The 21,454-nt window shown below is 43.3% G+C and overlaps 1 protein-coding gene across 1 annotated transcript in view; it reads left to right on the top strand.

Annotated features, from left to right (window-relative positions):
- The window catches only part of LOC129813576 (filaggrin-2-like), a 20,471-nt gene extending 578 nt beyond the window's left edge, over nt 1–19,893 (top strand). Inside the window, exons 1-3 of the mRNA XM_055865896.1 lie at nt 1–2,597; nt 6,079–7,103; nt 18,373–19,893. The exon at nt 1–2,597 is cut by the window's left edge and continues 578 nt beyond it. Of these exons, the coding sequence (XP_055721871.1) occupies nt 222–2,597; nt 6,079–7,008 (3,306 nt within the window). The 5' untranslated portion in view covers nt 1–221 and the 3' untranslated portion in view covers nt 7,009–7,103; nt 18,373–19,893. The remainder of the gene's footprint in view (nt 2,598–6,078; nt 7,104–18,372) is intronic.
- Nucleotides 19,894–21,454: the final 1,561 nt, after the last annotated feature.

Genomic DNA, 21,454 nt, shown 5'->3' with positions numbered 1-21,454 from the left:
ACAACAGGAAGACTAAAGGGGGAGGGACGTCTTCGGTTAAAAAAAGAGGCAAAGCTGAAGAAAAGTGGGGGGGTGGGGGCGTTTGCGGTGGAGTCAGTCGTAGCTAGATGAGGAAAACAGTTAGAGTGAATGACTAGGTCGGAGTTGGAGAGCAGCAGGGAGGAGAAGGAAACCAGTTGTTTTTTGAAGGCATTTTCCACAGCAGCCAGCCTCTACTCCGGATGGACTGTTTTCATTCTGAAATGTTCTCAGACAGCACACGGACGGGACACTATGGACTCATTCATCAAAACAATAACGACTACTGCTACTGCCACCACGGTGTCCATTACGGACCCACGTTGTTCCAGGGAGGACCAGGGGGAAACAGACCACCACCCATACACTCAGACCACCCACCATCACTGGACCTCAGGGAAGACTTCCAGCTTCCTCCTTTCCCTGTGGAGACCGAGGATATAGAGCCTGGACTAGAGAAGGGTGAGAGAAGTGGAGGAGGAAGAGGTGGAGGAAGAGGAGATGGAGGAAGAGGTGGAGGAGGAAGAGGTGGAGTAGGCAGAAGAGAAGGTGAAGGCAGAGGAGGAGGAGGCAGACGAGAAGGTGAAGGCAGAGGAGGAGGAGAAGGTAGACGTGAAGGTGAAGGCAGAGGAGGCAGAGGAGGAGAAGGCAGACGTGAAGGTGAAGGCAGAGGAGGAGGAGAAGGCAGACGAGAAGGTGAAGGCAGAGGAGGAGAAGGTAGGCGTGAAGGTGAAGGCAGAGGAGGAAAAGGAGGAGAAAGCAGACGTGAAGGTGAAGGCAGAGGAGGAGGAGAAGGCAGACGAGAAGGTGAAGGCAGAGGAGGAGGAGGCAGACGTGAAGGTGAAGGCAGAGGAGATGGAGGAGGAGGCATACGAGAAGGTGAAGGCAGAGGAGGAGGAGAAGGCAGACGAGAAGGTGAAGGCAGAGGAGATGGAGGAGGAGGCATACGAGAAGGTGAAGGTAGAGGAGGAGGTAAAGGCAGAGGAGGAGGTGGAGGAGTAGGCATTGAAGCTGAAGCTGGAGGCTGTTACACTCACAGGGCCCCACAGAGGAGGCCAGTGTTCACAGGGCAGGGTCAGCATGTCCAACCTCAGCCAGACCTATTTAGCCCTAGCCAAACCTATGACTACAACCCTGCCCAGTGGAGCTGGCCAGTGGAGCCCTCAGGCCCTGGTCTGAGACACTATTCCCCTGTGAGAGAACAATGTGGCTGTGTGGGACAGGGTGGAGGTGACGCTGTTGGGACGGCAACCGGGACACACCCCTTCAACAGCAGCAGACATGCGTCAGCCTTGTCACTCCCGGCGGACCCAGACCCGGCACACAGACAGACAGACAGACAGACTAGCTACAACTACAATCCAGAGGGGCACAGGCACGCTAGTTATGGAGTGGAAGAGCAGATCTGGGATCAGTCAAAACACAGACAGGCCAGCTGCAGTTACAGTACAGAAGACAAACCAATACACAGGCAGGCTAGTTGTGGAGTGGAAGAACAGATCTGGGGTCAGTCAAAACACAGACAGGCCAGCTTCAGCAACAGTTTGAGGCTAGAAAGACAGGCTAGCTACAGTCCACAGGAACTACACAGACAGGCTAGCTACGGTCCACAGGAACTACACAGACAGGCTAGCTACAGCTACAGTCCAGAAGACAAGCCAATACACGGACAGACTAGCTACGGTCCAGAAGAACAGATCTGGGATCAGTCGAAACATAGACAGGCTAGTTACAGTCCAGAAGACAAACCGATACATGGACAGACTAGCTACGGTCCAGAAGAACAGATCTGGGATCAGTCGAAACACAGACAGGCTAGTTACAGTCCAGAAGACAAACCGATACATGGACAGACTAGCTACGGTCCAGAAGAACAGATCTGGGATCAGTCGAAACACAGACAGGCCAGATGCAGTTACAGTACAAGAAGGCAGGACTGGAGATTTACTGCTGGTGGTAAACACGATCATTTGGACAGGTGTGTACTACTGGAACAAGAAAATTTACACCCCCACATGCCAAATGGATGCTGTGGCATTGGTGGTCCCAGCCCCAGGCCTGTGTCCTCTCGGGGCAGGGGAGATAGAGCTAACCACCAGGAGAGGACTACTAGATTAAAGGCTGGAGGAGTTGGAGGTGGGATAGGAGAGGACGGCTGTAATGGACGACATGTCCCTGCTGGCTCTAGCCCTGAGGGTTTGGTCAGGAAGAAACAGAGTTTGGTCCGAAAGAACCAGGGGTTGGTCCGGGAGAACCAGAATTCGATCCAGGAGAAGGAGGGTGTGGTCCATGAGAACCACGGTTCGACCCAGGAGAACCAGGTTTCGATCCGGGAGAAGGAGGGTGTGGTCCATGAGAACCACGGTTCGACCCAGGAGAACCAGGGTTCGATCCGGGAGAAGGAGGGTTCAGTCCGGATGAAGGAGGGTTCGGTCCGGGAAAACCAGGGTTTGATCCGGGAGAAGGAGGGTTCAGTCCGGACGAAGGAGGGTTCAGTCTGTGAGCAGATCAGACAGGTGGTGTCAGACCTGGAGGGGGTCCTGGGTGGTCTCAAACAGGTCCACGCGGAGATGAAGGAGGTAAGAAGCCTCTACTGTATGTTAACCTGCAGTGAGCCTGGTCCCAGATCTGTATGTTAACCTGCAGTGAGCCTGGTCCCAGATCTGTATGTGTTTTAGCCAACTCTGACTGTTGTAGTAATTTTTGTATTTTCTATTTTATTGAACCTTTATTTAACTAGACAAATCAGTTAAGAACAAATTCTTATTTTTCAATGACGGCCTACCCCGGCCAAACCCTCCCCTAACTCGGACAACGCTGGGCCAATTGTGCTCCGCCCTATGGGACTCCCGATCACGGTCCGTTGTGATACAGCCCGGGATCGAACACGGGTCTGTAGGGACACCTCTAGCACTGCGCCACTCGTACCTTGGTTAGCCTCGCAAGCCACTCTACATAACGCATGTTTATGTAAGCTTGGAAGTTGAGTGTGGCTCGCGAGGCTAACTAGTTGTCATGCTGCTCATGTAGTCTGAGAAGTTGGCTGAAGCAAAAAAGCTGTGTTTAACCTGATGAATAAATAGAAAATGAAATGGACAGTACTCCATTAAGCTTTGATAATTCATTCATTTACCCTGCATAAATGCAATGAAGGATTGAGGCATATCAATCCCGAGTCCTGTCCATATCTCATTTTCTATGGAGTGTACTTAGGGGGATCATACAACCAATTTTAAGGACAAGTTTTCGAGTGAGTGCCTATTATGAATGGTGATGAATGAATGGTATGACAGAAAAACAAACATGACAACAATAGTCCGAGGAGTTGGCTGAAACGCACCCAGTGATCTGAGGACGAGGCCATGTTTGCCTCCATGTATACGTTTCAGTAGGGTTGTTTCAGTATGCCTACGTTCACATTTGAGGTAAAGCAGACACTGATGGACCTATGAGAGTCCTCTTTCTGTTTATGGGTAATTCCACAGTAACAGAATGATGCTCAGATGATTCTTCACTTTAAAATGTCAAACAAAAACCAATGAAAACACATTTACTTGAAGCACTGCGCAGAGGCAAAGTTTGGTAACAAAATGACGGTTTGTGCTGTTTCTGCTGTCATTCTGTTACCAAACTTGGCATCTGCACAGTTCTTCAAGTAAATGTGTTTCCATGGGCTTTTTTGTTTGGCACACTCCACATTATAAAGGGAAAAATCTGAGTCACAGCATTATTCTGTTACGGTGGAATAGCCTTCATGCATTCCGATCGGTAGAAAAAAACAACTTGGAAAAACTGTGAATGGCTCAATTGAAAACCTTACGTTGTAAAAAATATATCTCATGACTATCAAGAGACACGGTCCAGTATAACTAATGTAGTATAATGTATTAATATACTGTAGTAATGTAGTATAATGTAGTGGTAACAAATGTAGTAATGTTGTATAATGTATTAATATACTGTAGTAATGTAGTGTAATGTACCAATATGCTGTAGTAATGTAGTGTAATGTATCAATATCCTATAGTAATGTCGTATAATGTATTAATATACTGTAGTAATGTAGTATAATGTATTAATATACGGTAGTAATGTAGTATAATGTATGGGTAATGTATGTAGTAATGTAGTATACTGTATTAATATACTGTGGTAATGTAGTATAATGTAATGCTAACGAATGTAGTAATGTAGTATAGTGTATTAACATACTGTAGTAATGTAGTAAATGTGTTAATATACTGTAGTAATGTAGTAGAATCTATTAATATACTGTAGTAATGTAGTATAATATAGTGGTAACTAATTTAGTAATGTAGTATAATGTATTAATATAGTGTAGTAATGTGCTATAATGTAGTGGTAACTAACGTAGTAATGTAGTATAATGTATTAATATAGTGTAGTAATGTAGTATGATATAGTGGTAACTAATGTAGTACTGTACTATAATGTAGTGGTAACTAACGTAGTAATGTAGTATAATGTATTAATATAGTGTAGTAATGTAGTATGATATAGTGGTAACTAATGTAGTACTGTACTATAATGTATTAATACACTTTAGTAATGTATTATAATGTAGTGGTAACTCATGTAGTAATGTATTATAATGTAGTGGTAACTAATGTACTATGTAGTATAATGTTTTAATCTACTGTAGTAATGTAGTATAATGCAGTGGTAACTAATGTAGTATGTAGTATAATATATTAATATACTGTAGTAATGTATGATAATGTATTCATATACTGTAGTAATGTAGAATATATAGTGGTAACTAATGTAGTAATGTAGTATAATGTATTAATATACTGTAGTAATGCAGAATATGTAGTGGTAACTAATGTAGTAATGTAGTATAATGTATTAATATACTCTTGTAAGTAAGGGTTAATCCACGAGGGGCTATGCGTTCTATGGACTATAATGAATGACGCGGAAGGTGTGAAACACAAAGTGCGGAGTGGAACCAACCTTCCACAGAGTTGCATTATGTTCCAGAGAACGCATAGAGCCCCGAGTTGATTATCCCTTTTTTTTTTTTTACCTTGGCTATAATTGCCACTAGAAATGGGTTTGTCTGCAGATAGAAATGTGTTCAAGTAGATAACACGTTTACTAGATAGCTAGCTACAGTAGTTGATAACTAAACAAACAGACTTGCTAGTTTAGCTAACCATAAATAACGCATGCTCTACATGCTCAAGCCAATCAGAAACATGGTATAATGTAATATAATATAGTGGTAACTAATGTAGTATAATGTATTAATAAACTTTAGTAATGTAGTATAATGTATTAATAACCTGTAGTAATGTAGTATAATGCAGTAATATACTTTAGTAATGCAGTAATATACTGTAGTAATGTAATATATTGACTCACTGTACTGTCCAGTAGGTGGTCCAACAGATGTATTGTCTGACAGCTAACAAAAGACTTCTTGTCAAGTTCCTGACCGGTTTTCTGTTATTTTGTATGTGTTAGTCGGTCAGGGCGTGAGTTTGGGTGGGCAGTCTATGTTATGTGTTTCTATGTTGGTCAAGGGTGACCTGATATGGTTCTCAATTAGAGGCAGGTGGTTTTCATTTCCTCTGATTGAGAGCCATATTAAGGTAAGTGTTTTCACATTGATTGTTGTGGGTGGTTGTCTCCTGTGTCTGTGTTTGTCGCGCCACACGGGACTGTCTCGGTTTGTTTGTACGTTCGTTCTTTTGTGTAGTCTGTTTTTCCTGTTCGTGCGTTCTTCGTTACATGTAAGTTCTTACCTTCAGGTCAGTCTACATTCGTTTTGTTATTTTGTTTAGTATCAAGTATAGTTCGTTTTTTGTCTTGTTTAAATAAATCATGTCAAGTTACAACGCTGCGTTTTGGTCGAATCCCTGCTCCTCCTCTTCGGATGAAGGAATTCCGTTACACTTCTGTTCTAAAATATACTAAAATATAAATACATTGTCAAACAAAATCTAAAATCTCATGACTCTTTAAAAAACATATGGTATAACAGACATACAATTGTTTATTGACTATGTTTATTGACTCTGGGTCGTCCTTTAGGTGGTCCAACAGATAGATCGTCTGACAGCTAACATTGACCTGGAAGAGGAAGAAGGATCATGTAACAAGTCCCCTAGTAGTGGTGACGGTCTCCCCAACCCCAGAGACTGTAAAGGAGTCCTGATGTTCAACCAGGGAGACCAGAGACCACAGTACAGAGACATGGACCGTACCGTCAACCAGAAGACTACTAGGGTCCAGGTGCACACCCGCTGGACTGATACAGGGGACCTATTCCACAACCAGAAGACTCCTGGGAAACATGGACCACAGTGCAGAGACACAGATCATACTGTCATCATACATGACCCTCCTCCCGACCCCAGAGACGTCCTGGTGTACAGCCAGAAGACTAATGGAGACCAGGGAGTCTCCCTACTGTACAGACACCCTGACCATACTGTCACCATACCAACTAACTCTCTGTCCCCTGTCCTCACCGCATCTGTCATCAAGACCAACCGGGTTGGGGTCACAGCCCTGAGCCCCATGGGCCCCCTGAGCCCCTCCAAAGACCCCAAACAGGACAGACGGGGGTTCAACGGACACCCTCCTCTACCTGGTCCGGGAAGAGAACTGAACCATGTGGACCCCCAGACCCCCCCAGAGCTAGAAATGACCCCCTCTCTACCCCTACCCTTATGGACTCAACTGGCTGACCCCACAGCCATGGTCGGATACAGTATCCCCACTCTTAGGAACCAGAAACCTCCACTGTACCCACGCCACAACGGACGGGTGGAGAGGCTCAGCAAGTGTCTGGCTCAACCACCCTACCCTGCACACCCAGCCCACCCAGCACTGCCGGTCCTGCCCCACCTGGCTCAGCCACCCTACCCTACCCACCCTAACCACCCAACCCACCATGCCCTGCCTCCCAGTGACCTGAAGACACTCCCCTACCCGGGGAAAGGCTGCAGCATGGTATGAGGGGACAGGGGACAGCCTCACTGCCATGGGGGCCTGGAACATATAATACAAGGACAGACCTACACTGATAAGTAGTCTGAGAAAGACAGCTTGTGGTAAGTGTGTGTGTGTGTGTGTGTGTGTGTGTGTGTGTGTGTGTGTGTGTGTGTGTGTGTGTGTGTGTGTGTGTGTGTGTGTGTGTGTGTGTGTGTGTGTGTGTGTGTGTGTGTGTGTGTGTGTGTGTGTGTGTGTGTGTGTGTGTGTGTGTCTGCTAATGTTCATGTCACATGAGTTCCTTCCTAGCAGTTCTTAGTCATGACTTCAGAGAAATAGAGAATTACACAACATTTACACAGATTTACTCGTGGTTTACACAACCTGACTGCTGATGGACGTTATGCATACACGTCATGGTAGCATAGCAATTTGATTATACAAAAATAACATTTCAGCAGCCATATCTGTGAATATGCAAGATGACTGTGTGTGTATCTGTTTGTCTGTGTGTGTGTGTGTGTGTATCTGTTTGTCTGTGTGGGTCTGTGTGTATCTGTTTGCCTGTGTGGGTCTGTGTGTATCTGTTTGTCTGTGTGTGTATCTGTTTGTCTGTGTGTGTCTGTGTGTGTATCTGTTTGTCTGTGTGTGTATCTGTTTGTCTGTGTGTGTCTGTGTGTGTATCTGTTTGTCTGTGTGTGTATCTGTTTGTCTGTGTGTGTCTGTGTGTGTATCTGTTTGTCTGTGTGTGTATCTGTTTGTCTGTGTGTGTATCTGTTTGTCTGTGTGTGTATCTGTTTGTCTGTGTGTGTATCTGTTTGTCTGTTTGTCTGTGTGTGTATCTGTTTGTCTGTGTGTGTATCTGTTTGTCTGTGTGTGTATCTGTTTGTCTGTTTGTCTGTGTGTGTATCTGTTTGTCTGTGTGTGTATCTGTTTGTCTGTGTGTGTATCTGTTTGTCTGCTGATATTTATGTCACATTAGTTTCTACTTCTTGCTATAAGTTAGTCATCATGACTTCAGAGAAACGGAGAGTAAAAAAACAAAAGAGAGTTGAATCATTTATTGTAATGAGACACCAACCATCTGGGATAGATATTGGATACAACTGCCGCTAGTCTACCCTCTCTTTCGGTAAGTATTTATAGGATAACAGACATGACTATCTATCTGAGTCATTGGCAGGACTACAAAATAACTCCCCCACTCGTTTCTCCAGTTAGGACAAGATAGCGCCGACAGACACAGTCGCCCTGTTTCCAGTTCTTAGCCAACTTTGCAGTATTATTTTTTGTTGCATGTGTTACTTCTTACATTATTTGTTCAGAGTGTTTCTTGTATTATTACCTACAGCCCGGCAAATAACTTTTGGATATTAGATTGATGGTCACTCACCAGATACTTGAGCAGATATTAGACTTTGTTTGAACTTCCCGAGGAAATTCATCCCGCGGGCTGCACCAAAACGCTGATGCCCGAGATAGACTCAGGCGGCGTATTACTCGCTAACGGTCAGTCCCTAGACAATAGAGTTGACGAGCTCAGGGCAAAGATCTCCGTCCAGAGAGATATCAGGGACTGTAGCATACTCTGTTTATACAGCGCATTCGGAAAGTATTCAGACCCCTTGACTTTTTACACATTTTGTTTGGTTACTGCCTTATTCTTGATTAAAATCGTTTTTTCCCCTCATCAATCTACACACCCCATAATGACAAAGCAAAAACAGTTTTTTATTAAAAAATAAAAAAATACAATATTACATTTGCATAAGTATTCAGACCCTTTACTCAGTACTTTGTTGAAGCACCGTTTGCAGCGATTACAGCCTTGAGTGTTCTTGGGTATGACGCTACAAGCTTGGCACACCTGTATTTGTGGAGTTTCTCCCTTTCTTCTCTGCAGATCCTCTCAAACTCTGTCAGGTTGGATGGGGAGCGTTTCTGCACAGCTATTTTCAGGTCTCTCCAGAGATGTTCGATCAGGTCTAAGACCGGGCTCTGGCTGGGCCACTTAAGCACATCCGAGACCTGTCCCAAAGCCACTCCTGCGTTGTCTTGGCTGTGTACTTAGGGTCATTGTCCTTTTGGAAGGTGAACCTTTGGCCCAGTCTGAGGTCCTGAATGCTCTGGAGTAACTTTTCATCAAGGATCTCTCTGTACTTTGCTCCGTTCATCTTTGCCTCGATCCTGACTAGTCTCCCAGTCCGTGCCGCTGAAAACATCCCCACAGCATGATTCTGCCACCACCATGCTTCACCGTAGGGATGGTGCCAGGTTTCCTCCAGACGTGATGCTTGGCATTCAGGCCAAAGAGTTCCATCTTGGTTTCATCAGACCAGATACTTTTGTTTCTCATGGTCTGAGAGTCTTTAGGTGTCTTTTGGCAAACTCCAAGCGGGCTGTCATGTGCCGTTAATTTGAGAAGTGACTTCTGTCTGGCCATTCTACCATAAAGGCCTGATTAGTGGAGTGCTGCAGAGATGGTTGTCCATCTGGAAGGTTCTCCCATCTCCACAGAGGAACTCTAGAGCTCTGTCAGAGTGACCATCAGTTCTTGGTCACCTCCCTGACCAAGACCCTTCTCCCACGATTGCTCAGTTTGGCCGGGCGGCCAGCACTAGGAAGGGTCTTGGTGGTTCCAAACTTCTTCCACTTAAGAATTATGGGCCTCCCGAATGGCACAGTGGTCTAAGGCACTGCATCACAGTGCTAGCTGTGTCGCTAGAGATCCTGGTTCGAGTCCAGGCTCTGTTGCAGTCGTCCGCGACTGGAAGACCCATGGGTCGGCGCACAATTGTCCCAGTGTCGTCCGGGTTAGGGGAGGGTTTGGCCGGCAGAGATGTTCTTGTCCCATCGCGCACTAGCGACTCCTGTGGCGGGCCGGGCGCACTAAGCTTGGGTCTTGGGTCTGAACCCCTCCCTGTGCAACTGGGTCATGGACTCCTGATGGGCAAACCCCAAGTGGTGAAGGTAAAGCAACAACAACTCCGCCACGCTGATCCTCAACACAGGGGCCCCACAGGGGTGGGTGCTCAGACTCCCTGGTCACCCACACACGTCTCCAACTCAATCATCAAGTTTGTTGACGACATAACAGTGGTAGGCCTGATTACCAACAACAATGAGACGGCCTACAGGGAAGAGATGGTGGAGTAGTGACAGGAAAATGAGTCTCCCTTAATGTCAACAAAATAAAGGCTCTGAATGAGGACTACAGGAGACAGCAGAGAGAGACACGCCCCCATCCACATCAAAAGTGAAGAGGCAACAGAGTTCCTCTGTCCAGTGTCTGTGTTCTTTTGCCCATCTTAATCTCGTCTTTTTATTGACCAGTCTGAGATAAAGCGGAGTCACCTCTTCACTGTTGACATTGAGACTGGTGTTTTGCGGGTTCTATTTAATGAAGCTGCCAGTTGACGACTTGTGAGGCATCTGTTTCTCAAACTAGACACTCTAATGTACTTGTCCTCTTGCTCAGTTGTGCACCGGGGCCTCCCACTCCTCTTTCTATTCTGGTTAGAGCCAGTTTACGCTGTTCTGTGAAGCGAGTAGTACACATCATTGTACGAGATCTTCAATTTCTTGGCAAATTCTCGCATTGAATAGCCTTCCTTTTTCAGAACAAGAATAGACTGACGAGTTTCAGAAGAAAGTTATTTGTTTCTAGCCATTCTGAGCTTGTAATCGAACCCACAAATGCTGATGCTCCAGATACTCAACTAGTCTAAAGAAGGCCAGTTTTATTGCTTCTTTAATCAGAACAACAGTTTTCAGCTGCGCTAACTTAATTGCAAAAAGGTTTTCTAATGATCAATTAGCCTTTTAAAATGATAAACTTGTATTAGCTAACACGACGTGTCATTGGAACACTGGAGTGATGGTTGCTGATAATGGGCCTCTGTACGCCTATGTAGATATTCCATAAAAAATCTGCAGTTTCTAGCTACAATAGTTATTTACAACATTAACAATGTCTACACTGTATTTCTGATCATTTTGATGTTTTTTTAATGGACCAAAAATGTGCTTTTCTTTCAAAAACAAGGACATTTCTATGTGACCCCAAACTTTTGAACGGTGGTGTATATGTATATATATACAATGGCAAGAAAAAGTATGTGAACCCTTTGGAAATACCTGGATTTATGCATAAATTGGTCATAAAATTGGATCTGAACTTCATCTAGGTCACAACAGACAAACACAGTCTGCTTAAACTAATAACACACAACCAATTATACATTTTCATGTCTTTATTGAACACACCATGTAAACATTCACAGTGTAGGGTGGAAAAGTATGTGAACCCTTGGATTTAATAATTGGTTGACCCTCCTTTGGCAGCAATAACCTCAACCAAATGTTTTCTGTAGTTGCGAATCAGACCTGCAGTCAGGAGGAGTTTTGTACCATTCCTCTTTACAAAACTGCTTCAGTTCAGCAATCTTCTTGGGATGTCTGGTGTGACCTGCTCTCTCGAGGTCATGCCACAGCATCTCCATCGGGTTGAGGTCAGGACTCTGACTGGGCCACTCCAGAAGGCGTATTTTCTTCTGTTGAAGCCATTCTGTTGTTGATTTACTTCTGTGTTTTGGGTCGTTGTCCTGTTGCATCACCCAACTTCTGTTGAGTTTCAATTGGCGGACAGACAGCCTAACATTCTCCTGCAAAATGTCTTGAAAAATTTGGGAATTCATTTTTCCTTCGATGACAGCAAGCTGTTCAGGCCCTGAGGCAGCAAAGCAGCCCCAAACCATGATGCTCCCTCCACCAGACTTTACAGTTGGGATAAGGTTTTGATGTTGGTGTGCTGTGACTTTTTTTCTCCACACATAGTGTTTTGTGTTCCTACAAAACAACTCAGCTGTATATTCATCTGTTGACAGAATAATTTGCCAGTTGCGCTGTTGAACATCCAGGTGCACTTTTGCAAATTTCAGATCTGCAGCAATGCTTTTTTTTGGACAGCAGTTGCTTCTTCCATGGCATCCTCCCATGAACACCATCCTCTTTGCAGGACGGCCACTCCTAGGGAGAGTGGCAACAGTACTGAACTTTCTCCATTTATAGATAATTTGTCTTATCGTGGACTGATGAACAATAAGGCTTTTAGGGATACTTTTGTAGCCCTTTCCAGCTTTATGCAAGTCAAAAATTCTTAATCTTAGGTCTTTTGAGATCTCTTATGTTCAATTCTTCTTGTGAATTTCAAACTCAAATTTTGTGACTGTGTTTTATAGGGCAATGCAGCTCTAACCAACATCTCCAATCTCGTCTCATTGATTGTACTCCAGGTTAGCTGACTCCTGACTCCAATTAGCTTTTGGAGAAGTCATTATCTTGGGGTTCACATACTTTTTCCAACCTAAGAATGTTTAAATTATGTATTCAATATAGACAAGAAAAATACAATAATTTGTGTGTTATTAGTTTAAGCAGACTGTGTTTGTCTATTTTAGATGAAGATCAGATCAAATTTGATGACCAATTTATTCAGAAATCCAGGTAATTCCAAAGGGTTCACATACTTTTTCTTGCCACTGTATATATACATTGCTCATTTTGATCATTTGTATTTAAAAAAAAACAATTCTAGATTATGTGTGTATTGTTTTTATGTTTATTATTACTAGGTATTAATTCACCGTTAAAGATAGAAACACAAGCATATATCTAGGTATTAATGCACCGTTAAAGATAGAAACACAAGCATTTATCTAGGTATTACCGCAACGTTAGCATTAGAAACACAAGCATTTATCTAGGTATTACTGCACCGTTAAAGATAGAAACACAAGCATTTATCTAGGTATTACCGCAACGTTAGCATTAGAAACACAAGCATTTATCTAGGTATTACTGCACCGTTAAAGCTAGAAAAACAAGCATTTAGCTAGGTATTACTGCACTGTTAGAGCTAGAAAAACAAGCAAATATCTAGGTATTACTGCACTGTTAGAGCTAGAAACACAAGCATTTAACTAGGTATTACTGCACTGTTAGCATTAGAAACACAAGCATTTATCTAGGTATTACTGCACAGTTAGAGCTAGAAACCCAAGCATTTAGCTAGGCATTACTGAATGGTTAGAGCTAGAAACACAAGCATTTCGCACACCTGTGATCAGATATGAAAATCTATGTTCGCGACCAATAGACTTTGATTTGATTTAAAGTTTTGCATACGTCCAAAATTGCACCTTATTCCCTTTTTAGTGCAATATTTTTGACCAGGACCATTGTGCTCTAGTCCAAAGTAGTGCACTATATAGGGAAAAGTTTGCAATTTGGGAGGCAGTCTTTGTGTCATTCACAGAGCTCACATTTGTGAAGATAGTGATCTATTTGACAACCATCAAACATCACTAATTAAAGAATTCTTGCGATTTCAATTTTTATTTATTTTTATTTCACCTTTATTTAACCAGGTAGGCAAATTGAGAACACGTTCTCATTTACAATTGCGACCTGGCCAAGATAAAGCAAAGCAGTTCGATACATACAACAATACATAGTTACACATGGAGTAGAACAAACATACAGTCAATAATACAGTGAAAAATAAGTATATACAATGCATTTAATTAAAGTTATAAAAGTCTCAAAAGTTTTACCTCACAATTTAGAAAAAAAACAAATCATAAAGAGAGAATGTTCCTGTTTGTGTGAAATACCTCCCTCTTGTGCAGAATATGTGTAACTGCAATATAGTTTTTTTCTGGCTTGTGCCTGATTTCTGTGAATTGGGCCAAGCACAATCTGGTTTTAATTAAAAAGCCTCTGGACAGATGCCAGAGCAGACAGAGTGAGGCAAACCAAAACGTTAGCTTGTAGTATTTTTCAAATGTTCCCATAAACATGAGCACTTCTAGACATCGTTCAAACACGGCGAGAGCCAAGGCCTGCGGGGCTATAGCGAACCACTCCCATAGAGAGAACGCCTGTGGGGGCTATAGAGAACTCCTCCCAGAGAGAAAAGGCCTGTGCCTTCATGTTAAAGCTTTCAAAATAGGCTTTGAAATATCGTAGAAGTAGATTAATTCTGTGCAGATATTGTTTATGGTAAATCTCTTGTAACTACGCAATTGTGATTGAATTTTATGACAGTGTATTTGGTGTATTCTGAAAACGCAGTCTGTTTAGACTATTATCAGCTGAGAAAGGCTACAGTGAAAATATCATTAATTCAATTGATGTTCTTCTCTATTATGTCTTCTCTATTCTTCTCTGCTGTTCTATCTTCTCTGCTGTTCTCTCCTCTTCTCTGCTGTTCTATCCTCTTCTCTGCTGTTCTATCTTCTTCTCTGCTGTTCTCTCCTCTTCTCTGCTGTTCTATCTTCTTCTCTGCTGTTCTATCTTCTTCTCTCCTCTTCTCTGCTGTTCTATCTTCTTCTCTGCTGTTCTATCCTCTTCTCTGCTGTTCTATCTTCTTCTCTGCTGTTCTATCTTCTTCTCTGCTGTTCTATCCTCTTCTCTGCTGTTCTATCCTCTTCTCTGCTGTTCTATCCTCTTCTCTGCTGTTCTATCCTCTTCTCTGCTGTTCTATCCTCTTCTCTGCTGTTCTATCCTCTTCTCTGCTGTTCTATCCTCTTCTCTGCTGTTCTATCCTCTTCTCTGCTGTTCTATCCTCTTCTCTGCTGTTCTATCCTCTTCTCTGCTGTTCTTCTCTGCTGTTCTATCCTCTTCTCTGCTGTTCTATCCTCTTCTCTGCTGTTCTATCCTCTTCTCTGCTGTTCTATCCTCTTCTCTGCTGTTCTATCCTATTCTCTGCTGTTCTATCCTCTTCTCTGCTGTTCTATCTTCTTCTCTGCTGTTCTCTCCTCTTCTCTGCTGTTCTATCTTCTTCTCTGCTGTTCTATCCTCTTCTCTCCTGTTCCCTACCCTTCTCTCCTGTTCTCTCCTTTTCTCTCATGTTCTCCTCCTTTTCTGCTCTTTTCTCAATTTGTCTCCTGTTCTCTCCTCTTCTCTAAAGTTCTCCCCCCTTCTCTCCTCTTCTCTCCTCTTCTCTCCTCTTCTCTCCTTTTCTCTCCTGTTCTCTCCTGTTCTCTTCTCTTCTTGCCACTTCTCTCCCTTTCTCTCCCTTTCTCTCACCTTCTCTCTCATTTTCTCTCCTGTTCTCTCCTGTTCTCTTCTCTTCTTGCCACTTCTCTCCCGTTCTCTCCCTTTCTCTCACCTTCTCTCTTCTTTTCTCCCATTCTCTCCTTTCCTCTCCTTTCCTCTCCTGTTCTCTCCTGTTCTCTCCTCTTCTCTCCTGTTCTCTCCTGTTCTCTTCTCTTCTTGCCACTTCTCCCCTGTTCTCTCCCTTTCTCTCACCTTCTCTCTTCTTTTCTCCCTTTCTCTCCTTTACTCTTCTCTCCTCTTCTCTCCTCTTCTCTCCTTTTCTCTCCTGTTCTCTTCTCTTCTTGCCACTTCTCTCATGTTCTCTCCCTTTCTCTCACCTTCTCTCTCCTTTTCTCTCCTGTTCTCTCCTGTTCTCTTCTCTTCTTGCCACTTCTCTCCTGTTCTCTCCCTTTCTCTCACCTTCTCTCTTCTTTTCTCCCGTTCTCTCCTTTACTCTCCTTTCCTCTCATGTTCTCTCCTCTCCTCTCCTCTCCTCTCCTGTTCTCTCCTGTTCTCTCCTCTTCTCTCCTGTTCTCTCCCCTTCACTTCACTTCTCTCCTATTCTCTCCTATTCTTTTCTTTTCTTTTCTCTCCTCTTCTCTATTCTTATCTCCTGTTCTCCTGTTCTCCTGTTCTCTCTTGTTCTCTCGTTCTCTGCATCTCTTCTCTGCTGTAGTTAACAACATTTCCACCTAACTTTCTTTGCCAAGCTTCCGTACAGTAGTGTAATTGTTTTCTGTGCTTACCTTGCCTGTGTCCCAATTGGATCCCTATTCCCTATAGGCACCAGTGGAGGCTGATCGGAAGGAAATATAAGAGGACGGGCTCATTGTAATGGCTGGAATGGAATTCATGGAAATGGAAACATGTGGCTTCTATATGTTTGATGAGTTTGAGTCCATTCCATTAATTCCATTCCAGACATTACAATGAGCCCGTCCTCCTCTGACTCCTCCCATCAGCCTCCACTGATAGGCACTACTTTTTTCCCGGCTCATCCAGCTACAGTAGCAAGGCTGAATGAGTCATGATAACCCAAGGACACATAGCTAACCCATGAGTTTATCCTCCTTCACTTCATCTATTCTGAAGTATAAACTGGGTGGTTCAAGACCTGAATGCTGATTGGGTGACAGCCGTGGTATATCAGACCTTATACCACGGGTATGACAAAACAGTTATTTTTACTGCTCAAATTACGTATGTAACCAGTTTATAATAGCGATAAGGCCCCTCTGGGGTTTGTGGTATATAGCAGATATACCACGGCTAAGGGATGTGTCCTGGCACTCTGTGTTGTGCCGTGCAGGGGAACAGCCTTTAGCCATTTGTATATTGGCCATATACCACACCCCCTTGGGCCTTATCGCTTACATATCCATCACTACATTAAGACTGAACAGCACAGAAATACCTCTATGGAATGGAAAATCCAATATATATAACAATATTTAGAAAATATTGTGCTATACGTCGGCTTCACTGTGGACTAGAGTTGAGGTCAATTCCATTTCTTTTCAGTCGTTTTTGGTAGTAAACTGAAATTCTCAGAATTTACTGAATTGGAATGGAATCGATCCCAAACCATTGGTAGAAAAAGTAGTCAATTGTCAAACTTGAGGAAAAGTATAGACACCTTAATAGAAAGTTACTCAAGTAAAAGTGAAAGTCACCCAGTAAAATACTACTTGAGTAAAAGTCTAAAAGTATTTGGTTTTAAATATACTTAAGTATCAAAAGTAAAAGTAAAAGCATAAATCATTTCAAATGTCTTATGTTATTAAGCAAAGCTGTCACGACTTCCACCGAAGTCGGCTCCTCTCCTTGTTCAGGCGGCGTTCGGCGGTCGACGTCACCGGCCTTCTAGCCATCGCCGCTCCATTTTTCATTGTTCCGTTTGTTTTGTCTTGTTCCCCGCACATCTGGTTTACATTCCCTAATCACATTGTGTATATATATTCCTCTGTTCCCCCCCATGTCCTTGTGTAGTATTGCTTTGTGTTATGTGTTTTATGTGACGCGCCAGGCTGGTTTCCCATGTTCCGTGTTTAAGTATGTTTATTTGGTAACTACAGCATTTGTGACTGTTTTCGCGCTTTGCACGTTTGCCATTTTTTTGGCTGGAGGTTTTGACGCAGTGGCGTCCGTCTGCTGTTTGCTCCTGCCTCAATAAAGTGTGCGCCTGTTCACAACTCTCTGCTCTCCTGCACCTGACTTCGCTACCAGTACGTGTAACGGATGTGAAATGGCTAGCTAGTTAGCGGGTACGCGCTAGTAGCATTTCAATCAGTTACGTCACTTGCTCTGAGACTTAAGTAGTGTTGCCCCTTGCTTTGCAAGGGCCTCGGCCTTTGTGGAGCGATGGGTAACGACCGTGCTTCGTGGGCAACCGTTGTTGATGTGTGCAGAGGGTCCCTGGTTCGCGCCCGGGTCGGGGCGAGGGGACGGTTTAAAGTTATACTGTTACATTGATGCTGTTGACCCGGATCACTGGTTGCTGCGGAAAAGGAGGAGGTTGAAAGGGGGGTGAGTGTAACGGATGTGAAATGGCTAGCTAGTTAGCGGGTACGCGCTAGTAGCATTTCAATCAGTTACGTCACTTGCTCTGAGACTTAAGTAGTGTTGCCCCTTGCTTTGCAAGGGCCGTGGCTTTTGTGGAGCGATGGGTAACGCTGCTTCGTGGGTGACTGTTGTTGATGTGTGCAGACGGTCCCTGGTTCGCGCCCGGGTCGGGGCGAGGGGACGGTTTAAAGTTATACTGTTACATACGCACACCGGTGACAAAAGCGGACGGCACCATTGTCTTGTTTTAGAAATTTACGGATAGCCAGGGTCCACACTCCAACACTCAGACATTATTTACCAAAGATGCATTTGTGTTTAGTGAGTCTGACAGAACATTTGCAGTAGGGATGACCACGTGTTCTGAATTTCACAATTTCCCTGTTCTGCTATTAAGCATTCAAAATGTAATGAGTACTTTGGGTTGTCAGGGAAAATGTATGGAGTAAAAAGTCAACATTTTCTTTAGGAATGTAGTGAAGTAAAAGTAAAAGTAGTCAAACATTTAAATAGTAAAGTAAAGCACAGATACCCCAAAAAATGACTTAAGTAAAAGTACTTTAAAGTACTACTTAAGTGCTTTACACCACTGCCCCAAACCTTCTGGGGAGATGCTGTTGATGTGTAATTTAGCCAAACAGTTTACATCATTCATTGAAATGACCATTGACCATGGGTTGTATGTATTGCAGATTGGCCTTTTAACTGCTGTGTTTTTCTCTTCCTCAGGAGCCCTGACGTGGTGAAGAGATGTCAGTCAGTGGTGGACACGGTCAGAGCTCGCCCTGAAGGGGGGGATATTTCCAAGGGAAAACGCTCCAGACAGACAGGAGGGAAATTCCACATGAAAGCCTGCGATGCACAGGCCTTGAGATGCACAGTATGAAGCAAGCACTTCAACAGACATTAACATGTATGTGTGGTGTCCGGGGGGGTTGGCCAAAACATAAGACAGCAAATATTAACATTTCTGATACAAATTGGACAATAAAGTTGTATTGTATTGTATTGTCTAACCCAACCTTACTGATCACACCTAGATCCCTTTGAGCTAGACACCCAAAGGTAATCGACAAAATAATCTCTAGACAAATGAGAATGGATGTTGGAAGTTATACGATTATATTATCTATATCTTTATTCATGTTTATAAATGTTTATTTTCTAAATGAGAAAATTGTACTGTCTGAAACATTCAATTCCAAAAAAGTTAAAATTGTCAACTGAATGTGTCACATTTCTTACCTTTGTGTATGAAATAAAGATAGCAGTGACCTAATAATTGGTATTAATATTGATTTGAAATGTTTTATGTTCTGTTCTGGCACCGATGCGTGTGTTTCCATTCTCCTTAGCTGTCTGTATTCCATGGCACTAGTGTCTAAACTGCCTGTTCTGCATCTGAAATGACAACTTATTCCCTAAATAGTGCACTACTTTAGACCAGGGCCCTATGGGTCCTGATCAACAGTAGTGGACTAAATATGGAATAGGGTGTCCTTTGGAACCCTGTCTTTATGATATGGAACAGACTACTGCGTGTTGGAATCGTCTGCAGGTAGGCCTGCTACCCTCTCTGTCTCTCTGTTTATTAAAAGAGAGTTTCACCACTTCTCTCCCAGAGCCCCTACAGATAGGCTGCTACCGTACATTCCTCTGTCTCTGGCTGCGTTTACACAGGCAGCACAATTCTGTTCCTTTTTCCACTAATTGTTCTTTTTGACCAATCACATCAGATCTTTTCACATCAAATATATTTTTCTGAGTTGATCTGATTGGTCAAAACACCAATGTGTGAAGAAAAAAAAGATACGAATTGGGCTGCCTGTGTAAACGCAGCCCTGTTTCCTCTCTCACCACAGAAAAGCTCTGTTTCTCCTCTCTCGTCTGTTGACGTCAAGCCCAGTTTCCTCCCGTCACTCCCGTCTCCTCCACCCTCACCACAGAACAGCTCTCTTTCTCTTCCTCAAGCCCTGTTGACTGATAACCGATGTACTGAGTCTGTACCACTACAAACTGTTGCGACTTTACCACGGTGTTACGTAATTCCGGACGGATTCTTGCTTGCTTGAACGCCACTAACTCAGATACACATGAAAACATGAAATGAGCCAGGGAATCGGTAGAACGTCCCTCAGAGATGCACAAAAAACAAAATAACATTCAAAATGGGTGAACCTTTCCTTCAAGCAAAATCTGAATAAAAATGTTGAAATCTTCCAATTACTAAGAAACCGTCTCTCATCGTATTCATTGGCTAACGCCTGTTTGGGAATTAACATGCTCTCATATTTCAAAGTTGTTTGACTGTTCTACTTTTCTAATGTTTTTTGGAACTTTTTTTCCCACCGACACATGATTAGGTGTGTGAAGACAGGCCAGACAGGCTCAGTTCCCGAATGAAAAGAAAAAGCTTGTCTTCAAAAGCCAAGCTTTACTCAGAGAGTCTGTCTACAGTACAGTGTTGGATGTTGGATGTGCTGAATTTTGAGAACACCACAGACATATAAACCCCCCCCCCCCCCTCCCCCCCGTGGGCTTCGACCTTTCAGCCAAGGCTGTCTGCATATATCTCCTCTATTCATCTCATCAGCCACATGACACTAGCTGGGAGGCTGCTGCCTGTTGGCTGTGTGTCTCCTCTGTAAACAATGAAAGACTAGTATGTCTGGAACCAAGAACAATACTACGAGACAAATGGCGCACTATTGCCCATGTGCACCACATACTGTAGGGACTAGGAATAGGGTACCATTTGGGATGAACATAGACTTTCTCTATAACAGCCTCTGAAGTCTGTTGGACTGTTGGTTGCTTCCACCCAAAACTAACACAGGAGTAGACTGGATATCAGGATACCCTGCTGAAGCTGTTAATACTGCAGATGTGGATGAACGGGAGGATATTCTTACTTACTGTTGGCTGGGTCTGGTGTCTGGGGAGCTTCCAACCAGGGGAAAAGTACAGCTTCCTGGGTAGTTTGATCTGTCTGTCTGTCTGTCTGTCTGTCTGTCTGTCTGTCTGTCTGTCTGTACACCAGCCCACATCACTGCACGACACATAACATTGGCAGTACAGTACAGTGTTTCGAAACCATTTCTGTACCAGTGACTGGTAATCAGCTCGTGTTTAAAACAAATACAACATGTAAAACCACCACTGGAGATACAACTCACCACTATAACTGTTTCTCTTCTGTAGCCATTTTGTTTTCCTCCCAGTTGTGCTGTCTATCTGCCTCATCATCTTCTCTGCTGTCACTGTACTTCTTCTTGTTCTCTGTCTGTCTGCTTGTCTACTTATAAAGGGCAATTCCACCACTTTCAATCTCATTTTCATTATACAGTACCATACCAGTGTCTACATACTGTGAAAACGGTACATTTCTATGTTTTGTAGAAAAACAAATAAAGTAATGACATCATGCAATAAAGTAATGACATCATGACATAAAGTAATGACATCATGACATAAAGTAATGACATCATGACATAAAGTAATGACATCATCAAAAGTAGTCTGCGTAGAGGTGTAATAGTAGAGAGAATGATTTATTTCAGCTTTTATTTCTTTCATCACATTCCCAGTGGGTCAGAAGTTTACATACACTCAATTAGTATTTGGTAGCATTGCCTTAAATGGTTTAACTTGGGTCAAAGTTTCAGGTAGCCTTCCACAAGCTTCCCACAATAAGGGGTGAATTTTGGCCCATTCCTCCTGACAGAGCTGGTGTAACTGAGTAGGTTTTTTGGCCTCCTTGCTCACACACGCTGTTTCAGTTTGGGCCACAAATTTTCTATAGGATTTTAAA

Source organism: Salvelinus fontinalis, chromosome 17 (assembly GCF_029448725.1).
Source record: "Salvelinus fontinalis isolate EN_2023a chromosome 17, ASM2944872v1, whole genome shotgun sequence".
Lineage (NCBI taxonomy): Eukaryota > Metazoa > Chordata > Actinopteri > Salmoniformes > Salmonidae > Salvelinus > Salvelinus fontinalis.
Note: the sequence above shows the minus strand (reverse complement) of the source record. Positions and strands in the feature narration are given on the sequence as shown.